Source organism: Callorhinus ursinus, unplaced genomic scaffold (assembly GCF_003265705.2).
Source record: "Callorhinus ursinus isolate GAN/ISIS: 27379988/994484 unplaced genomic scaffold, GSC_fseal_2.0 scaffold2, whole genome shotgun sequence".
NCBI lineage: Eukaryota > Metazoa > Chordata > Mammalia > Carnivora > Otariidae > Callorhinus > Callorhinus ursinus.
This window is the reverse complement of record NW_027397064.1, coordinates 71,352,388-71,374,593: the sequence shown is the minus strand read 5'-3', so window position 1 is coordinate 71,374,593 and position 22,206 is coordinate 71,352,388. Positions and strand designations below refer to the sequence as shown.

The 22,206-nt window shown below is 36.7% G+C and overlaps 1 protein-coding gene across 5 annotated transcripts in view; it reads right to left on the bottom strand.

Annotated features, from left to right (window-relative positions):
- Nucleotides 1-14,746: 14,746 nt before the first annotated feature.
- Nucleotides 14,747-22,206, bottom strand: part of ACVR1C (activin A receptor type 1C) — a 129,036-nt gene continuing 121,576 nt past the window's right edge. For all 5 annotated transcript variants that reach the window (XM_073883904.1, XM_073883903.1, XM_073883896.1 and 2 more), the window contains one exon: nucleotides 14,747-22,167. In XM_073883904.1, the coding sequence (XP_073740005.1) occupies nucleotides 22,042-22,167 (126 nt within the window). In that variant the 3' untranslated portion in view covers nucleotides 14,747-22,041. The remainder of the gene's footprint in view (nucleotides 22,168-22,206) is intronic.

The following is a 22,206-nucleotide window of genomic DNA, read 5'->3' as shown; positions in this document are numbered from 1 at the left end:
AATGATGTGATAGATGGAAGAAAACCATTAAATGTATGCACATCTAAAATAGGGAAAATAGCTGGAACACGGCTGTCACTGGTTCATTCCAAAATATAACCAGAAATGGTTACCAGTTCCTTGACCAGAGCTCAGTCTTACCACCTAAGAGATCTCCAGGGCTCTTTGCTTTGTCTTCGGGCTCTTTCAACCCACTACCTTATCTTTTCTATTCCATAAAATGTAAATCATCTTTGCAGTTGAGTGATTTTCTTAATCTGCCTCCTGCCCACATATTTTTGGGGCTACAAATGCCTCTTAAATTTGTACTGTTTCTATCATTTTTAGTATAAGAAGATAAAATTCCTTTAAACAATTTGTGGGTTTCTTATGAATCACTTTATAACCCACCCCGTTATACAAAAGTAATATGTCCAAATCTAATTGAGATAAGCCTTTTTTTTCTAACTTGGGCTCCCTTTAAAGATATCTACCTTAAGATTCTTAGAAGCCCTATTGTTTTATGGAAGGAGTCTATAAGGCACCCCTTAAGATCCTTAGAGGTACTTCTGTCTATTTGAAGTGGTCTATAAGGCACTATCTTAAAATTTTATGAGGCTTTAACAAATGGTTTTATATTTAGACCATGTTTTCCTGACAGCACCCTGGATTTGATCTCTGCTCAGAAGCCACATCTTAATTTTAGTATCATTTGCCATCTGGAGAGGCTGGGAATGAGAAACAGTTTTCTTTTCCAACCCAGCAAGTCCTGGAGACTTTATATATAACAGTTCTTTCTTTAGCTCCTCTCTCTTCCTTACATTTTACTACAGGCAGTTAGAAACAGACAGGTGGCAAAGCATTCTCAACCCTCTTTCTGCAAATCTTCTTAGTTAGAAAATAGGTATGTTTCTTATTTTCCACCTTACTGCAGGGGACATTGTTGCTAAACTTTCCATCACTATATAAAAAGAGTCCCCTTTTCTCCAGCTTCCAATGCCACTTTCCTCTCTTTCTTTTAAGTCCTTACCAACAGCCTTTCCAGGTCCATGAGGCTTCCTCTACTGGTCTCCTTGACCACTTTAGGATTTTACTAACACTTTTAAAGATGCTTCCCATTTCTGCCTGCCTCCTAGTCCTAAAGCTGCTACTACATATATTAAGTTTAATTTTGGTCGCACTTTACTGCCCGAAATTGAAATGTGTTCCAACTATCTACTGCTTCCTATAAAAGCACCATAAAACTTAGTGGCCTAAAAGACTGATATTTATTTTACTCAAAAATCTGCAATTTGAGGAAGACTCTATGGGTTGTTCATCTCTGCTCAACTCAGCCTTAGTAGGGGCATCTCAAAGACTGAGGACTGAATTAACATTTCACCTCTGCTCCATGATGGGTAGCTTATGGACGACTCTCAGACTGGATTCTAGAATCATCTGAGGGCTTCCTACTTCACATGTCTGGTGGTTGATACTGGCTGTTAGCTGCTTTACAGGGGCTGTTGGCCAGAACACCTACGCATGATCTTTCCATGTGTCCTAAGCTTCCACCATGTGGCTGAATTCCAAGAGTGAACATTTTGAGAAAAATAGTGAGTCAGAAAGAATACATGTTGCCTTTCATGACTTAGCCTCAAATGTCAGGTATGTCACTTCTGCTGCTGTCTTTTCATTGAGATAGTTACATAGGCCCTAAGTTCAAGTGGCAGAAAAATAGATTCCATAGATGGGACAATCACAAGTTTCTGGAAGGGCATGTGAAACCAAAAAATATCCCACTAGTTTTGGAAAATACCGTCTGCCTCAAAAGAGTCAAAATAATTTACATAAAAAAATAGATGTTCAACACATGTCAGTTCCCTGTCTCAAGCAAAATACACATTTCTCTTCTATCTTCACTCAAAATATGGCCTTAACATAGGATATATTCATGATTTTTAAAGATAACTTGGATTGAATGTAAAATCTGTTTAGTGTGCATCTGTGTACACATATCTTTTAATATGGAGAGAACCATTAGAGTCTTAAAATATCAATGGCCAGGAAAAAAGTGAATAAAAACATTGCTAAGGTCTGCATCATAGAGTACCCTATTTTAATAAAATATTTTTGGAAAAGGAACCTATCTCCTGTAATGCTGAAGGCCAATTCTACAGATGTTTCCTGTGGAGAAATTAGCAGAAGGAGAAAGGAGCATTGATAAAACAAAATTAAATTTTATGTCATTTTATAATCCAATCACTTTGCATTGTATATTCTTAAGAAAACACATACTGTCTCTTCGTTCCATCTTGCCCCTAAATAAGCTCTCACAACTGAGAACAAAATCAATTTGCAGTAATTCAGCATTCCTATTTCATTAGAGTGGCCACGAAAGAAGGTATATTATGATAGTTCCAAAAGTCACTGGAGACTGGGTCAACCTGCTCCTAGAGTTATTTTTTCTCAGATTTCAATAAACAAGCTCTGGTTTCAGGAATCTAGCCTCAAAAGACTTTATATTTATGTGGATCATGATTCAGAAGTGACCAAGCCCATGCAAAAGAAAAACTAATGAATCAAAACTCTTTTCCTCTTCTATACCAATTCTCACCACTGTAATTCCCAATATCTACTCCTTCTTGAGTAACAAAGAGTAGGAAATGAAAGAATACACACAATCAGAAAGAAGAAGAAAAAATGGAAGTAATAAAGGGGAGCCTAAGTGTCACATTAAGAACCATGTCAGGCACATGCCACACCAACCCCCACCATTACAGTTACAAATGATAACTGCCAGAAATAAGGTAGAAATCTCAAAAGTGTATATAATTACCTGCATTCATTTAGGATAATAATCAATGGTTTTGTTCTAGAGTTTTGTAAATATTGCAAATTTGTAGAGAACTAACACTACAGATCCAAGTAATATAGGTACCACACAAAATATTATGTTCAAGCTATGTCTATGATGAAATTGAACATTGCAGGTACAATTCTGGACAAGTTTGCACTGCATACAAGTATCCCATCCCGCTAAAGTTAATATCATTCACTATCTCCCATCATCTGTTTACACCAACACCTCAGTGTGAACAAATGATCATGAAGCTCTTGTGATCTTTCTCTCATTCCTTGTCCCCCAGTCACTCTTCATATTACAAACACATTTTAATGAGTTGAACATATCCAAAATCTTACATTACATTACATTGAACTTGACCTAATTTAGTTTTAATAAACCGAGTCTGTAGAATAGATAAGCTTTTGGATAAATAATTGGAAAAACAAATATAATACATTAAAAACTTTAAAAATAGGGGCTCCTGGCTGGCTCGGTCATTAAGCATCTGCCTTCAGCTCGGGTCAGGATCCCAGGGTCCTGGGATCGAGCCCCGCATCGGGCTCCCTGCTCCGTGGGAAGCCTGCTTCTCCCTCTCCCACTCCCCCTGCTTGTGTTCCCTCTCTCACTGTGCCTCTCTCTCTCAAATAAAAAAATAAAAATCTTAAAAAAAATCTTTAAAAATAAAGAGATGTCTGCTTCCATCCATAACAGACTAGTTTGTACTGTAATTGTCCTGCCATAAACAGTTAAAAATCTCAAATAGAGGGAGGAGTTAAGATGGCAGAGTAGTAGAGGGACCTTGGGCTGACCTCATCCTTCAAACACAGCTATATCAACATCAAATCATTTTGAACAATGAGGAAGTCGATCAGAGGATTAAGAAAACAATCTGCACAACTGGAGGGAGAGAATGTGACAGATTTGAGGTTCAGAGCTGTGAACTGCGGAGAGAAAAGTCACAGAGCCATAAAGGGGGGTGGGAGCCCTTTTTACAGACAGAAGCCAGAGAGAAAGGGAGAGAGCAGGAGCGAGAGTGGAGTGGTGAGGGGATCCCCTGGGTCCCACTGGGAGAGATCTCTCCCCCTCCTGGAGTCATTTGGAAGAGGGTATTTTGCCTCTCCAAGGACGAAGGACCCACTAGGAGCCACTGAGCAGCTGTTCAGAAGCAGGGGACAGAGGTGCCCACAGAGGGCAGGTGACCTGGTTGCAGCTTCTGGCTGTGAGTCACAATAGACTCCAGCCACCACGCACCCAACCATGTGACTGCTTTTCTGGGATGGAACAGTGCCACACCATGAGGCTCTCCTCTGGGGGAGGGGAGGGGGCCCGTGCCTTACCCGGCCCTTGAAGATTTGGAGTTTTGAATCCTCGCCACCCGCCAGAGATAAAACACAGGAGACTTATGGTGCTGGCATGCCAACAACCTACGCACAGATATGTTGAGGGCAGGAATCTGACAAAAGCCTGGGACACAGGAGGGGAGATTGTTCACTTTTCTGTGAGGGCCTCCTGAGCAGCAGCAGCTGTGAGTTCTCCTCCCTGGGGATGAGAGGGCAGCGTGAGGCCATATTCCACACTCCCCCCAAGCAACATGGTTAGAATTCAGAGAGCCTCCAGTGGAGACTGGAGTCACTTATACCAAACCCTATGCCCCTCTGCTCTGCAGGAGAATCTTTACTAGGGCCAGTCCAGCCAGCTTCTCCCTCAGAAGACCTACACAGGCCCCCCCAACATGTGCCGGGTCTGCTAATGATACAGTGCTCCATAGTGTCAGCTCCAGTTCTGGTAGAAATAGGACGAGGCTTGCTTGCTTACTCGCTTGCTTGCTTGCTTTTTTTAATTTTTATTTTCTTTTCATTTCTTCTTTTTTTTTTTCTTTCTTTTTTTCCCTTGGTATCAGATTTATATATAGTTTCAAAAGTTTTTTGTTCATTTGTTGTCTTGTTTCCTTTTCTCCTCTTTTGGATCAGACTTCTTTTTTCCTTCTTTTTCTTTTCTTTTTTTCTTCTTTCTTTCTTAGTCTGGAATCAGGCTTAGATTTTTGTTTGTCTGCTTGTTTGCTTTTTGTTCCTTTTCCTTTTCTCTTTTCTTGGATCAGGCCATGTTTGTTTGTTTTTTTAATCAGGCTTACCAAACAAATCAAAGCACAACTAGTTAAGGTCCAAACACTCCCCACTGCAAGCAAGGAGGAACTCTGCAGGGACTGACGTATGGGAAAAAGCAGCCAATGCACAACAGCAGAGGGCACACAGCATACAGCAGAAACACTTCCTGAAGCACCAGGCCCTGGACAATGTAGGACCCCTTGTTAATATAGCATTACTCTCAGAAACAGGAAACATAACATGTTTTCTTGATATGCAAAAGACAAAAACCTAGAGAAAATGACAAGATAGAGGAATTCTCCCCAAAAGAAAAATCAAGAAGAAATCACAGCCAGGGATTTGCTCAAAACAGATATAAGCAACATATCTGAACAAGAATTTAAAACGACAGATATAAGAATACTAGCTGGGCTTGAAAGAACCATAGAAGACACCAGAGAAACCCCAGCTGCAGAGATAAAAGACCTAAAAACTAATCCAACAAAATAAAAAATGTTATGACTGAGATGCAAAACTGACTGGATGTAATCACGATGAGGATGGAGGAAGCAGAGGATTGAATAGGTGATATAGAAGATAAAATTATGGAAAACAATGAAACTGAAAAGAAGAATGGGGAAAAGCTATTAAATCAGGAATATAGACTTGGGGAACTCAGTGATTCCACAAAGTGCAATAATATCTGTATCATAGGAGTCCCAGAAGAAGAAGAGTGGGAAAAGGGGGCAGAAGGTTTATTTGAACAAATTATAACTGAGAAGTTACCTAATCTGGGGAAGGAAACAGGCACTTAAGTCCAAGAGGCACAGAGAACTCCCCTCAAAATCAACAAAACAGGTCAACACCAAGACATATCATAGTGACACTTGCAAAATACAAAGATAAAGAGAGAATTCTGACAGCGGCTCAGGACAAAAGGTCCTTAACCTACAGGGCAGACACATAAGGTTAGAAGCAGACCTGTCCACAAAAACTTGGCAGACCAGAAAGCAGTGACATGATATACTCAACATGCTAAATGAGAAAAATATGCAGCCAAGAATACTTTATCCAACGGCTGTCATTCAGAATAGAAGGAAAGATAAAGAGTTTCCAAGACAAGGAAACACTAAAGGAGTTCATGAACACTAAACCCTAGCCCTGCAAGAAATACTAAAGGAGACCCTTTGAGTGGGAAAGAGAGACCAAAAGCAACAAAGACTAGAAAGGAACAGAAACAATCTACAAGAAAGTTCAGTGACTTTCCAGGTAACACACTGGCACTAAGTTCATATCTATCAATAATTACTCTGAATGTAAATGGACTCAATACTCCAATCAAAAGATATAGGGTATCAGAATGGATTTAAAAAAAAAAAAAACAAGACTCAATATGCTGCTTACAAGAGACTCATTTTAGACCCAAAGACATCTCTAGGTTGGAAGTGAGGAGGTGGAAAACCATCTATCATGCTAATGGACAACAAAAGAAGGCTGAAGTAACCATATTTATATCAGACAAACTAGATTTTAAGCCAAAGACTGTAATAAGAGATGGAGAAGAGCACTATGTCATAATAAAGGGGTCTGTCCAACAAGAAGATGTAACAATTGTAAATATTTATGCCCCTAACTTGGGAGGACCCAAATATATAAATCATTTGATAACAAACTTAAAGAAACTCATTGGTAATAATACAATAATAGTAGGGGACCTTAACACCCCACTCACAGCAATGGATAGATCATCTAAGCAGAAGGTCAACAAGGAAACAATGGCTTTGAATGACAAGCAGGTCCAGATGAACTTAACAGATATATTCAAAGCAATTCATCCTAAAACAGCAGAATACACATTCTTTTCAGGTGCACATGGAACGTTCTCCAGGATAGATCACATATTGGGTAATAAATCAGACCTCAACCAGTACAAAAAGATGGAGATCCCACCATGCATATTTTCAGATAACAGTGTTATGAAACTTGAAGTCAAGCACAAGAAAAAATTTGAAAAGACCACAAATACATGGAGGCTAAAGAACATCTTACTAAAAAATGAATGGGTGAACCAGGAAATTAAAGAAGAAATTAAGGGCACCTGGGTGGCTCAGTTGGTTAAGCAACTTCCTTTGGCTCAGGTCATGATCCTGGAGTCCTGGGATGGAGTCCCACTTTGGGCTTCCAGCTCAGCGGGGAGCCTGCTTCTCCCTCTGACCCTATCCCCTCTCATTCTGTTTCTCTCTCTCTCTCTCTCAAATAAACAAATAAAAAGAAATAAAAAGAAAGAAATTAAAAAACACATAGAAGCAAATGAAAATGAAAACACGATGGTCCATAACTTTTGGGATGCAGCAAAGGTGGTCCTAATAGGGAAGTACATAACAATACAGGGCCTTCCTCAAGAAGCAAGAAAAGTGTCAAATATACAACCTAACCTTACACCTAAAGGAGCTGGAAAAAGAACAGTAAATAAAGCTCAAAAGCAGCAGAAAAAGAGAAATAATAAAGATTAGAGCAGAAATCAATGATAAAGAAATAATAATAATAATAATAATAAACCAGTAGAACAGAGCAATGAAACTAGGATCTGGTTCTTTGAAAGAATTAACAAAATTGATAAACCCCCAGCCAGACTTATCAAAAGGAAAAGAGAAAGATCCCAAATAAGTAAAATCACGAATGAAAGAGGAGAGAGCACGACCAACACCACAGAAATACAATTATAAGAGACTATTATGAACAATTATGTGCCAAAAACCTGGGCAATCTGGAAGAAAGAGAGAAGTTCCTAGAAACATATCAACTACCAAAACTGAAACAAGAAGAAATAGAAAACCCGAAAAGACCCATCACCAGCAAAGAAATTGAATCAGTATTCAAAAATCGCCCAACAAACAAAAGTCCAGGGCTGGATGGCTTCCCAGGGGAATTCTACCAAACACTTAAAGAAGAATTAATACCTACTTTTCTGAAACTGCTCCAAAAAATAGAAATGGAAGAAAAAGTTCCAAACTCATTCTATGATGGCTGCATTACCTTGATCGCCAAACCAGACAAAAATCCCACTAAAAAGGAGGATTACAGACCAATATCCCTGATGAACATGGATGCAAAAATTCTGAACAAGATACTAGCTAATCAAATTTAACAGTACATTGAAAGGATTATTCACTATGATCAAGTGGGATTTTTTTTAAAGATTTTATTTACTTATTTGAGAGAGAGAGAATGAGAGATAGAGAGCACGAGAGGGAAGAGGGCCAGAGGGAGAAGCAGACTCCCTGCTGAGCAGGGAGCCCGATGCGGGACTCGATCCCGGGACTCCAGGATCATGACCTGAGCCGAAGGCAGTCGCCCAAACCAACTGAGCCACCCAGGCGCCCGATCAAGTGGGATTTATTCCTGGGCTTCAGGGGTGGTTCAATATCCACAATCAATCAACGTGATACACCACATAAATAAAAGAAAGGATAAGAACCATATGATCTTCTCAATAGATGAAGAAAAAGCATTTGACAAAATACAGCATCCTTTCTTGATAAAAGCCCTCAAGAAAGTAGGGATAGAAGGAATATACCTCAACATCATAAAAGCCATATACAAAAGACCCACAGCTAATATCATCCTCAATGGGGAAAAATTGAGAGCTTTTCCCCTAAGGTCAAGAACACAACAGGGATGTCCACTCTCACCACTGTTGTTCAACATATTACTGGAAATCCTAGTCTCAACAATCAGACAACAAAAAGAAATAAAAGGCATCCAAATCTGCAAGGAAGAAGTCAAACTTTCATTATTTGTAGATGACATGATACTCTATGTAGAAAACTTGAAAGGCCACCAAAAATTGCTAGACCTGATACATGAATTCAGCAAAGTCACGGGATATGAAATCAACATACAGAATTCTGTTCCATTTCTATACACCAATAATTAAGCAGCAGAAAGAAAAATCAAGGAATTGATCCCATTTACAATTGCTCCAAAAACCATAAGATACCTAGGAATAAACCTAACCAAAGCGATAAAAGATCTATATGCTTAAAACTATAGAACACTTATAAATGAAAAAGACACAAAGAAATGAAAAATCATTCCATGCTCATGGATTGGAAGAACAAACATTGTTAAAAAGTCTATACTACCCAGAGCAACCTATACATCCAGTGTAATCCTGATCAAAATGATAGAGCATTTTTCGCAGAACTAGAACAAACAATCCTCACTAGCCCTAGGATTAGGCTACTCTAGACCTAACCTTAACAAATGTTAAAACAACAAGACTAGAAAGAATAAAACTATTCTAAATCACACTTCAAATCTCCAGGGGAAAAATGACAATAAAATCCAGACACTCAATAATGCAACTATATGATGTCCAGCATCTAATAAAAAAATACTAGACATGCAAGTAAGGAAAATATGATCCAAAACAAGAGAAAAGGCAATTCATAAAAACAGGCCTAGAGGAAGACAAAGACTTCATAACAGTATTATAGGACTTAAGGACTAAAAGTACACATGAAAATAATGAGAAAAGATAGGATATAAAAAAGATCTAAACGATACTTCTAGAGGTGAAAAATATAATATTTGAAATGAAAATTTCACCAGGAGGGTGTACCAGGAGATTGAAAAATGCAAAGGAAAGGAGTAATGAACTTGAAGTCACAAGCAATCAAAATAAATGAAGTTGAAGCACAGAGAGAAAGAAAACAGCAGGAAAAAAACAAATAGAAACTGTTAACAGAGCAATGCCAAGACACCTAGTATACATGTATTTGAAATTCTCTATAAAAGAAAAGACAGTTCGTGGGGTAGAAAACTTCTGAAGAAATTGTGGGAATCAGAAATTTCCCAGATTCAGTGAAAATTGTACACATGTAGATTCAAGAAATTCACTGAAACAAAAGCGGAATAAAAATAAAGAACTACACCAAGACCCATCATAATCTGATTGCCAAAGACCTGTGAAAAGAGAAAATCTTAGGACAGCAGAAAAAGGCCACAACACAGGAAAACAAGAATTAATGGTGACCTTCTTATCAGAAACAACGCAAACAGGGAGATAACAAAACAATGACTTTAAAGCGTTGACAAAAAAGACTCACAAACAAAAAAAGAAACTTAATTTAGAATTCTATGTCCAATGAAAATATTCTTCGACAAGAAAATGTATTCACAGATTAACAAAAGCTGAGGAAATTTGGTGCTGTATAAGAAATGTTAAAAGAAAATCTTCTGCCTGAAGAACATAATATCAGATTAAAACTCAAATCTGGGGGCACCTGGGTGGCTCAGTTGGTTAAGCAGCTGACTCTTGGTTTCCGCTCAGGTCATGACCCCAGGGTGGTGAGATCAAGCCCCGTGTCCAGCTCTGTGTTCAGTGGGGAGTCTGCTTGTCCCTCTGCCTCCCTCTGGGCCCCTCCACCCCCTCAAAATAAATACATAAAATCTTAAAAAACAAAAGTTAAACTTTTAAATGTAACTTATTTAAAATATAACTCAAGTTTATAGAAGAAATTCATTCAATATATAGTGAAATTATAACATATAAAAGTAAATTGCACAACAAAAACTCAAAGGACAAGAGGGAGAAAATGAGAAAGTGTTTTGTAAAATTCTTACATTATACATAACATGATATGACAACATTAAAGGTAGATTATGATAAATTAATGATGCCCTAAGCTATAGAATGTCATTTGTGAGCACAGAGAAGGCAGATAGAAAAGTAATGAGAGCAAAAGTTTCACTGCGGTGGATGGAGGGAGTGAACGGGCAGAAAGGAGATGGGGACAGAAAGTGGTTCCCTATGTCTACAAAAGTTTGTTTCAGGAAAGAAAGAAGAAATAAAGAAACAGCCAGGTCTGTGTCTCTGAATGTCATCTTCCTACCTGACTGTAAATTGGGGGTATTTACTAAGTACTTTGTAGCAAATGGATTCTCAGTAAGAAGTTTATGATATCACCCATGTATTTCTGAGAAAGGAAAAGCTGACTTAGAGAAAAGTACATTTCATGAACTAGTTTCCGTATTATATAAAAGCAAAGATCTTGATTGCGGTATAGAATTGAAATGTGTTTTGCAGTCTTGCTTTCGCTCTGTGCAGAAAACTCAGCTCAATTTCCCTGTTCTGGTTCACTTATATCTCTGTGTCACCTTGTGTTTTACTATTTAAGAAAAAAAAAAAAAAAGGCAAACTCAGCAGTTCCTTTTTCTTAAACTGCTTCAGTAACCAGCAGTTGCCACGTTAAAAGCTATAGCTGGAAGATTATAAAAATAGCCTAAGGCTTCCTAGCAGGTAACTACTTTTGAACCAATTCTCCTTTCAGGGATGTAGTGAGGTCAAATCAAACGGCCAAGGAAGGACAGACTATGAGAGAGAAGAAAGCTGGTTGACATTCAAAGGGCAAAAGTGCATTGTGTTTGGAATGTTTCGTGTAAATGTTAAACAGTGCCCACATTTAACCACTTGCCTCTTGTTTAGAAGAGTTCAAACGAACAATTTCAAGCACAATTGAGTAACACTCAAAAGAAAATCAAGCGTAATTTCCTAAGTTGCTGAAGCAAGGTTTCTTCTATGAAATCACCATTAGTATTTCTAAACCCAATTTGATTATATTTTAGATGGACTGCACACAGTTCAGTGGCACCCAGAAATTTTTCATGTGGAGACGGAATTACGAGGAAGACCTTTTTAAATGATTTGTGTCTGTGTGTGTTAAAAAATTCATATTTGCAATAAAACTAAATTCGTAAGGATGAGATCTTTCATAATCTTTCATTTCTTTTTTATCTTCCTTGTGAATATAGTCTACTTTTAAGACACACGAAAGAGTAGGAAAAAAGCACCATATAAAGACACCTACATCACACCAACTGTGCAGCTCATCTTAAAATTCTTCACCTGTCTGCTATCTCTAAATATCCTCCAATTGAGGAGGAAGGATAATGGAGGAATCTTCAAGTCTCTTTGCTATATCTCCTAAGAAGGTAACATTTTAAATCCCTTTATTAAATACAGGCACACCTTTGTTTTATTGTGCTTCACTTTATTGCACTTCACAGATATTGTGCTTTTTACAAATTGAAGGTTTGGTGGCAACTCTGTGTTAAGCGAGTCTATCGGTGCCAGTTTCCCGACAGCATTTGCTCATTTTGTGCTTCTGTGATGCATTTTGATAATTCTTGCAATATTTGAGAGTTCTTCATTATTATTATATGTGTTATGGTGATTTGCAGTCATAAGCTAGGACTTGTTGGAAGCTCAGATGATGGTTAGCATTTTTTAGCAACAAAGTATTTTTCAATTAAGATATTTACATTGTTTTTTTTAGACATAATACTATTGCACACTCAAGAGACTCCAGTATAGTGTAAACATAACTTTTATATGTACTAGGAGACCAAAAAATTCCTTTGACTCATTTTATTATGGTATCTGCTTTATTGCAGTGGTCTGAAATCGAACCCACAGTATCTTCAAGGTATGCCTGTCCCAACATCCCATTATCATTGCTACTTTAAAACCTTCAGTCTCCCTCAAAGGCAAGATCAAGTTGAAATGCTGTAATCTAAACCTTATAAAAACCCTCCGTTCTACTCCTGTAGGTTATTCAGTGCCTTGAGCATTCCTGCCTTTGTTTCAGACATTTTTTTCCTACAAGGGACTTCTCTGTCTGTTTCACTTAACAAAAATCTTTCCCATCCTACAGCATCAACTCCTTACTTTTCTTGAATATTCCAACCTAACTCATACCTCATTTCTGTGTCTTTGCTATCATTTAATGTCTGTACCCACACTCAGCCTTAGTAACTTTCTTCCTTATGACATCTCTTCTGTTACTAGCTTCTAAGGTTAGATAGGCTATTTGTGTGCGTGCCTTGTGTTCCTTAGATTATCTTCTGAAATGCAGGAGCATGTTGTTTTCTTAGTAGCACCTACAATAACTGCAATGATACCATGCACTTTGCAGCAACGTTTGATAAAGATTTGTCGACTAACACTTGCGAGGGAAAGAATTTGAAGCTATTTTAACTATAGGAGTGATTGATGGTAATTACAATTTTGTTACACACAGCATTAACAACAAAAAAAAACTTCTCTATAGAAAAGTTTTTCTCATTAAATAGATTTTAAAGAAACTATTCAAAGTTCAAATACTCTCTTTAACCACAACATATGATCAAAGTTATAGAGCATTTCCTTAAAATTGCACCTGCAGAACACCCCATAAAATAGACTGGATTTCGTTATCCCCCAATCTCAAGGAATCTATCCTACGGGAATAAAAGTTGACCATCCACTTTTAAGTTCACTCGTTAAGTAAATTATTTCATCATTGTGAATGTTCATCAATTTTTGTACACATTAGTGTTAAAAAATAAAAATACTGAGAGGTTATCACAAAGTTACAACTGAAAAAACCCACTACTACCAGGCCTGCTGAATCGGAAGTATTTGTCTTATTTCAGGCATGGGTTTCACAATCCAGATTGACAGAAGATAAATATTTTGCTTTTCTCTACAACTCCAAGAAGAAGGTAATCATGAAGCCAAATGAGAACCTGACTCAATGATTGTTGGGGAAGAATATTTGAGTGTGAGTCTGGTTCGTATCTATGTAATGCAACGAGGACACATGAATAAAATTGCCCTCGACGTGAAAAAAAAATGAAGAATCCATACCAAAAATAAAACCAATGCAGTATTTTGCCTCTCTACACTAAGGCCCAGAAAACACCCAACTTTGTAGGGTTGAAAGTATAATCCACACAACCTAATTTTCTCATCATGTCATGCTACAAGAGCCACTATGAATTTGGATAAACTATTCTTGATTGGGTTTATTACAGACATGGGGGAAGGAATGGGTGGGTAATGAGTGCCACAGAGTACTTCTCACAGCGCATAATATAGAATTCTTCGTGTTTTAAAATTACATCTTCAAACTTCAGTGCAAAGATCCCTAATATTAGTGCTCAAGGTATATGGTATAATATAATGCCAGTTAATGTAAAGTATATAAAGAAAAATAAAACAGGCTAAGTGGACAGTGAATGATAAAGGGTGCTACTCTAGAAAGCATGGCAAAAAAAGGCTCATTTTGTGTGATGGTATTCTGACAGAGACCTACACCATACAACTATCTGCAGGAAGGACAGTCCAGGCAGAGGGAATAGAAAAATCCCCTGGGACAAGCAGCTGGATTGCAAGTTCAAGGAATAGCAAGGAGCAAAAAACTAGAGAGCAGGTGGGGCTGGAGGTGGGGGGGAGACCAGAAATCAAGGCAAAGAAGTTGTCAGGTCCCATATCCTGAAGGTGCTTAGACACCACATGAGTGGTGAGGATTTTATCTGAATAGGAAGGAAGCTATGTTTGGCTTGAGAGCAGGCCTACCCAAAAGTCTTTTAATAAACGTTTAAATAAGTACAAGGCATGGTTACTCTACAGGAAAAATAGGACAAAGACTATTGCGCTAAGTTGCACATAGAGAAATGGCTATTGAAGAAGCAAGTGCTTCTTCCAGAAAGAAAGGAAGAAAAAGTCCAGTGCCCATTGGAGGCAACATTTGAATTTCCATAACCCCTCCATTTACTACATGCAAATATAAAGACAATTTTATTTATTTGTTTAAAAGATTTTATTTATTTATTTGACAGAGAGAGAGGGACAGCGAGAGAGAGCACAAGCAGGGGGAGTGGGAGAGGGAGAGGCAGGCTTCCCGCGGAGCAGGGAGCCCGATGCGGGGCTCAATCCCAGGACCCCTGGATCATGACCTGGGCCAAAGGCAGACCTGAGCCACCCAGGTGCCCCTATAAAGACAATTTTAAAGTAATAGAACAAAGAAACCAAAATATGACACATTTTCTTTTTATTTAAAATAGAGCTCTATATGCTTCACAAAAACAAGTGCAAGGAGTGATTGATTTATTAACTTTGCCAATTTACAAAACAATACATATTCAGAAATGCATACATAAAAATATAACATTTAGGCAGATAAGTATTTACATTGGAGGCAGCTGAAAGTTATGCAATGATATTTAAAAAGCTTTAAAATAAATACTCTTATGACTTGCTGTTGGTAGTTAAACATTTTGGTATGAAGGCTATCACTGAGTTCTTACTAAATTCTAAAACACTATTATTTCTAAAGAAAATAAGTATATGTATTACTACAAAATGCGTATTTCCATAGACTAGAAGTTAATGAAGCATCTGAATATCATTCTTTTCTCTTTGGAATTTGGAATTCTCTTCAGCTTCAATAATTAAAATTGTAACTACTGAAATTGCCATCTGCATTTTTTATACAATTTATTGCCCAATTCTCATTTTAAAACCTAATTTATTTCTTCATATTCCTTATATACATTCATTTGGGTCTGTCGGTTGAAGGGTAATATCTTTTTACATACCTATGAGTATCAGCCAGCTTACAATAAGTCTTTACAACAGTGATTCTTTTTACAGTAGTTCAAGAGTTCAAGGCATGTTTTGCAATGTCAAAATGCAATGGTTTTGACATTTGTAATATGTTCTTAGGTATAAGAAAAGTCACACTACCAAAAGAAAAGTATAATTAGTATTAGTACTTTGAAAGTCAATCCAAAATTCCTTTTTTTTTTGAGATATGAATCTAATTTTCTGTATTTAGGACATTTTAAAAGCTGAAATACAGATTAAGTTAGAATAATTTTCTCCAGTCTATGTTCAGAAGTGTACAAGATCTTGACACTGGTCACTGTGGAAACAAACTAGAATTTAATATTTTGGGCCAAACATACCTCATATAAATAGGAAAAAAGAGTTGGATTATTGGAAAATATTTAATTACTTACATTAACCTATTGAAGGAAATGGAGATACTGATAAATCTCATTTTATACCTACATTAGTTAGACAGAATTTAAGCATGTAGTTAGCTCTTTATAGGCAAAGTCAATGAACAGGCTTGCACAAGGAAAGACAACTCAACAGAGATACTAAATGAGGGCCCATGTGTCTTGCTGCAGATTATCTGGGTTGAAAAATTAAATCGACAGAATAAACACACAATCTCTTTTGCTCTCCTGGAAATGCTAGGATGAAAATCTACAGAATTTTTTCCCTAGGTTCTCTAGTCAATTTGCAGATGTCAACAAGCATTTTGAAAATTTAATTCTCATTTTCTGAGGTTGTATAAGCAGGATGCTTTTCCTGTAGATAAACATCATGTAAGATGCTTTTCTGAAAAATATAAAAATATTGAGTTGAGGAGCCAATGGCAGGTTAGATTTCAGCTCTTATCTGCCCCTCAGGGGAAAGTACTATTGCAGAGTGCCACACACCAAGCTGGATCTGGTAACACTCAGTAGAAGGCCAGTTTCCTAATACATTCAGATTCTTAGTGGTTCTGTTAACATTCAGGCTCATGTAGCCCATGATACAAATCTTGCAGTTAAAACTGTTAGATCTGCAGAGAAAATTTTCTTGTATAATAACGGGGACCAGTGGTAAGAAAATATAATCCTATCTGAATATATTAAAAACTAGGATGAGACAGTGTACATGTTCTCCCAAATGTTGTGTTAATCTACAACTGAATTAATAAGTACCCTGGAAGTTCTTAACTGAGGGAGTTTAAAATGGGGATGATTACTTAATTTCGATACAATCTTATGTTACAAACCATGTGCCATAACAGCTTAGTTTTAAAAGACGACCAAAGCAAAACAAAGCAATTGTATGAAACAGCAGAAATAAATTTAGCAATCACATTAGGAGACAAAAATTTTACATTCTCTGTCCAAGTCATCATCTCTGAAGTGGAATTTAGCATTAAGGCAAAAGTAGACTTTTCTTATATGTTAGCTAAAAGTGAGAATGTAACTAGACTAGTTGTCTTTTTAAAATGTAAAAGAAAATCTCTGCCATTAACAAATCCTCTCTTCATTGTGCCAAATGAAAAATCACTGGAAAAGGCACAAGACGAAACCTCTCACACGTGGGTATGGCAAATTAAAATCTTGCCAGGAAGTTCACTGTGGAGCAATCTGAACATGGGCTAGAAGACTAGAAGAACGGGAATTAGAGTGATTGGAACTGATGATGATATCCGGCAAAGATGTCTTTTTTTTTTTTAATGTGTGGAAAGAAAATGAATGCAAAAGATAAACTAATGAGAAACTGAAAAGAGAGAAGACAATATGCTACTAACCATGGTCTGAGATTCAGTGACCAATCGTCTCTCGCTTCCATTCCCAGGCATAAAAAGAACAATCCTTACTGAAAGGGGACAAGAAGAGGCATGAAGTGTCTCATCGTTACTTGTGACTTGCGCAAAGAAATTCTACATTCTCACAATTCCTAAATTTTATTCAGCACTTCAGTGGTTGCCTACCTAGCTTGACAATTGTTTTACAACTTTTTCCTGGCCTGTTTTAATTCTCACGGACCTCACCATGAGTGAGCAAATTATTTCAGCAGAAAAAAAAAAAGAGAGAGAGAAGTGAGATTTGATCAACACCGTCAAATGATGCATTCTACCAGTATACATTCAATAGGTTTAGACGCACGCTAATTATTTTTTAATTAGCAAATGTTGACTATGGTAGGGCCCTGTGGTGGATGTCACCATTGGGTTTCCCTGTCAGTTCTGCTAATAAGGAGCAGTCACCTAATCTTTGATCCTTGGTTTCACCATCTATAAAATATGGGAATTAAATTATAAAACCTCTTACATTCTTTACAATTTCCAAAATTCTGGTTTTTGTTTTTGTCTGTGACACATCTAAAATAACTTAGACCACCAAGGGATTCTCTTTCATTAGAAGGCTAAATATTAGAACGATTTAGCCAAATGATATCTAGTTGCTTTTTAAAATTACGGACTAAATATAATTTTGGAAGACAGGGAATATTTTAAAAGGAGGTGAGAAAGACAATGAAACCTAAAAGCAAAGCTAGAGAGAAAAAAGGGTGTCAAATATTGGAAAAAATGCATTGACACACTTTGAAAAACTGCCTATGGAAATTCTATTTAATATTAACATTATTAACAAAACTTTTGTATTCCAACCAACATATTTTCTTCTGTATAAAAGAAGCCATCAGAAGCAAAGGGATGACTGTCTTCACTAAATAGTGCATCAAGTCCCATTAGGTATTACCTCATGGAGGGAGCTAATACAGAGAGGTGTCAAACACAGTAGGAGCAGGTTTCACAAAAGAAAAGAATTTAGAATATCTTTGAAAACCATACTGACATCATTTTAAGATGTGAATTCTTAAATATTTCCAAGTAACCTAAAATGCTGTATTTGTACATTTACTTAAAGGGATGCTTATTGAAGAAATCAACCGCCATCAACTTGACTCACTCGTTACTGTTACTTTCTCAATTTCCTGATGGGAAATAAAATCCCATATCCATACTTTAAATAAACTTATTGAAAAAAAAACGTCTCCAGGGCGCCTGGGTGGCTCAGATGGTTAAGCATCTGCCTTCTGCCCAGGTCATGATCTCAAGGTCTTGGGATCCAGCCCTGCATTTAGCTCCCTGCTCAGCAGGGAGTCTGTTTCTCCTTCTCCGCCTCTCCCCTCCACTCGTGCTCTCTGTCTCTCTCTCATAAATAAAATCTTAAAAAAAAAAACTCCATATATATTTTAAATAAATAATCAGAAAGTATTCCCTGCTAAGCAATTTTAAGTTGAACTTCATAAAACAGCAAATGTGGGCTCCCTGCTTTCAGATGATTTGCTCAGTAGGTTCCCTGGTATTGTTGTGTAAACTCTAAGACAGCCCTGAGTTTTCTCTGCCCCAGTAAGTCACATGGTGGCAAAATTCCAGCACAGTAGTAGTTTTGTTTAATAATGCTACTAAAGTAGAAGTATTAAGAATGATAAATTCTTATGGAACTTGTAACCTAATGAATCTATTGTAGATCTTCATTTTAAAATAAAAGCTGATTTTGAAGTCTTCAGACACTGCAACCAGGTTACTATTTTCATACAATCATGAAAATTTAAAATGCAAAGTTAATTGAAAGTATAAAGATGAAAAGCAAGTGCTATGCTTAAAATAGTGCACGACACAGTCATGTTTCACTTAACTTTCAAGTCAGAACATAAATTAAGAATTCTAGATGTGACATGCCAAATATTTTAGACAGAGAAGAAAGCACACAACAGAATTCGTACCAATTACACACTTGAACGTGTAGCTTAAAGGCAACAAGTTCATGCTGTAATATTGACAACAAATAATGTTTCTCTTATTTTAAAAAGTGATGTTGCATAGAAACCCCATCACCACTTTATACAGTACTGACATTTCATAAATAGCAATTTCCCAAGCTTTGTATTATACCCAAAGTCAAAATATTTGAAAGGAGCAAAGAACACTGACACATTGAGCATAAGAATATTTTTTGCTTACAACACAATTCAAAAGAAATAAATATTACACGATGATACTCCATCAAAAACAAATAATATGAAGTTTAACAGTATAGGTATATACAATAAATTTGTTTTATGCTCTAAACTTTACCCTGTTCTTGTGAGCATTTTCTATTTATAATCATGTTTGGAGTTAAGAAAAATTAGAACTTTTAACTTTTTATCATTTTTGTTAACCTACCTCTTTTTTTAAGACGTGTGTTTGGTAAGTAAGATGTAAGACTAGTCAGAAGTTACAGTAAACTAAGACGAAAACAAGAAAAACATCTCAAAATGTACAGATTTCTCTAGAGTAAAAGTTGAACCAATAAAAATATGGAGTTCTATTTGGACACACCCAAGTAAATTATAAAACATAGTGTCGAGGAAAATGGAGATGTTAAAACATTCTTTCAAAACTTAAATAAGTATATTCACCCAACATTAGTGAATAAAACAGGAAATATTATCCTTATTTATTTGAACAGCCATTTAACTATAGTACAACCACAGTAAATAAATAATTTCATTCTCATATTTTCAAAAACAATCCACGAGAAGTCACGATAACAAGCATAAGCAAGATCACCCCTTCACGTAAGCTCTTTTTAAAATTCTTTCACATATGCATTTTAAAAAACTGCTTATATAATTTAGATTGTCTGCAATAGCCTAATAAAGATACCTTCTAAATGTTTTGCAAATTGAAAGTAACTTCCAGAACCCACTGTCATATGGAATTCAAGACTCCCTACTTTGTCAATTTATTTCCTTCCCCCTAACCGACACCTACATCCTGGTCCCCATTTCCAAATTAATCTTTAAAATCTCTGAGGGCAGAACCTATCCATCTTTTCTCTATTGGCCCTAATATTGTGGCAATGAAGATATGGGGTCCTCTATCTTATTTAATGAATGGATGACTGCATTGGTAAGAGCACCCCAGCTGTCAGATATTTGCCTTCCATATCTCATCCCAGTCAAATGAAGATGGGTTCAGTAACGTATTTCCATAGCAAAATGAACTACAGTCACTACATTGTGATCTGCATGAAAATACATTGATATATCCTTTCAAACACTGTTGCCCAAGTTATGCTTTGTAGAACACTGAAATGTGGGATAGTAAAAAGGTTTCCCCTCCTCTTAATAAAAGGGTTCCTTGGTCAAATAACTTGGGAAATCTAATTCAAAGAAACTCAACATTTCTTTACTGCTAGATTCCTCAAAGCACATGATACGCTAATGTGCACTATCACTTTCTAAGAATCTATCAAAGAATGCTTTCGGTCTTGGAACATCTCACCAGAAGAATGTTCTAAGGAATAGAGCTTAGGAAACAGTGTTTTAGAACAACAAAAGATACCATGTTAAATCCTCTTCACCCAAACAAAATTACAGATTTGAAAGAAAGATTCAATGTTCCATGTATTATTCAGAATCTTGAGAAGTAGAATAAAGGCAAAAGTATCATGAGCCTTCTTTTGCATCTACTGGCTCATTTTGAAAGGGTAGGGAAATAGCTATTTACAGTTACTGAAGAGTTCTCTTATTTTTTCTCAAAATATCTTCTACTTCCTCCTCCCTCTAAGTGTGTATGTACAAAAGTAGTGGGGACCTCTGAAATAAATCTTAAAGACCCCTTCCAACAATGGATCTTTATGCCTGATTAATCTCTGGAAGTATTCAGAAAACATTAATATTTCTCTAACAAATAGGCAGACTATGAAATTTCTATGAGGAAAATGTCAAGGGATATTGTCCTCAGAATTCAGGCAGGTCCATTATGATTGTACAAAATGACCCAATTGGTCTTCTGTCTGACTAAACCACGAATACCATCATGAAAGCTGTTGTTTCTGCATAGGAAGAAAAGTGCTATATGGGAATTAACGGGAAAGTAGGAAACTAGCTAAGTTTACATTGTGTGGGTTATCACAAGATTTGGACCTAGAGCCAGCTCCACCACTAGGTATGTGACTTGCGGGATTTCTCAATGTTTCAAGCTGTTGGATGTTTCCTTTGTAAATGAGAGGAAGTAACAACGGTAGTGGCTTTCATACTGCTTCAGGGGTTGCTGTGGTGGTGGATTATGAAGAACAAGACAGCAGGAAGAGGGGAGGCCAAGTCAGTGGCTACTCGGACCTCACTTCCATCTTCCAGCTGAGAGGTTCCCCTTTTAAGTGTTTCAGACACTAAAGTTCAGGGCAATATGTATCTTTTTCAAAGATCCTTCTTAATTAAAAAAAAACAAACAAAAAGAAAACAGCAAATTATATAATCTAAAATTCTGTTGAGATATAACGTGCTCTAGTTCACATTTTTTAATGAAGGTGTTTTCATCTCAGAAAAAAAATGCTTTTACATTTCTTTTTCTTCATTCATGTGCTCTTGATTCAAGTAAAATAAAACCTTAATGACTTGTATTAGTTTTATGTAGCTTATTTTACATTTTTGTAATATCTTTCTTATTAAATAAAAAGATGAATTGATGTGGTGCTTTTCAAAATAAAATTAAAGACAACACAGAGATGGGATGAAGTCAGTTCCTGCCTATGCTTGACTTCAGAGTTATTTTTTCCATGCTGCATTTGAGCTCTTAAATACTGTACTGCATTATCTTTGAGGTAGAACGACAACCAAAAAAAGGTAAAAACATTCACATAAAGAGGGAAAATGAGAAAAAAAAAGCTGTGAGAGATTTCTTTTTAACACAATTATCATCATTAGGCTTTGCAGTCTTCTTTGACACAAAGTTGAGAGATAGTCTTCTTAATACGAAGGGCCGTTAAGCGGGCTGCCCCATTGGCATACCAACACTCCCGCATTATTCTCCCCATGACTCGGAGTGCCTTTAAGAGAGAAAAATATTAAACGCTTTAGCTAGTCAC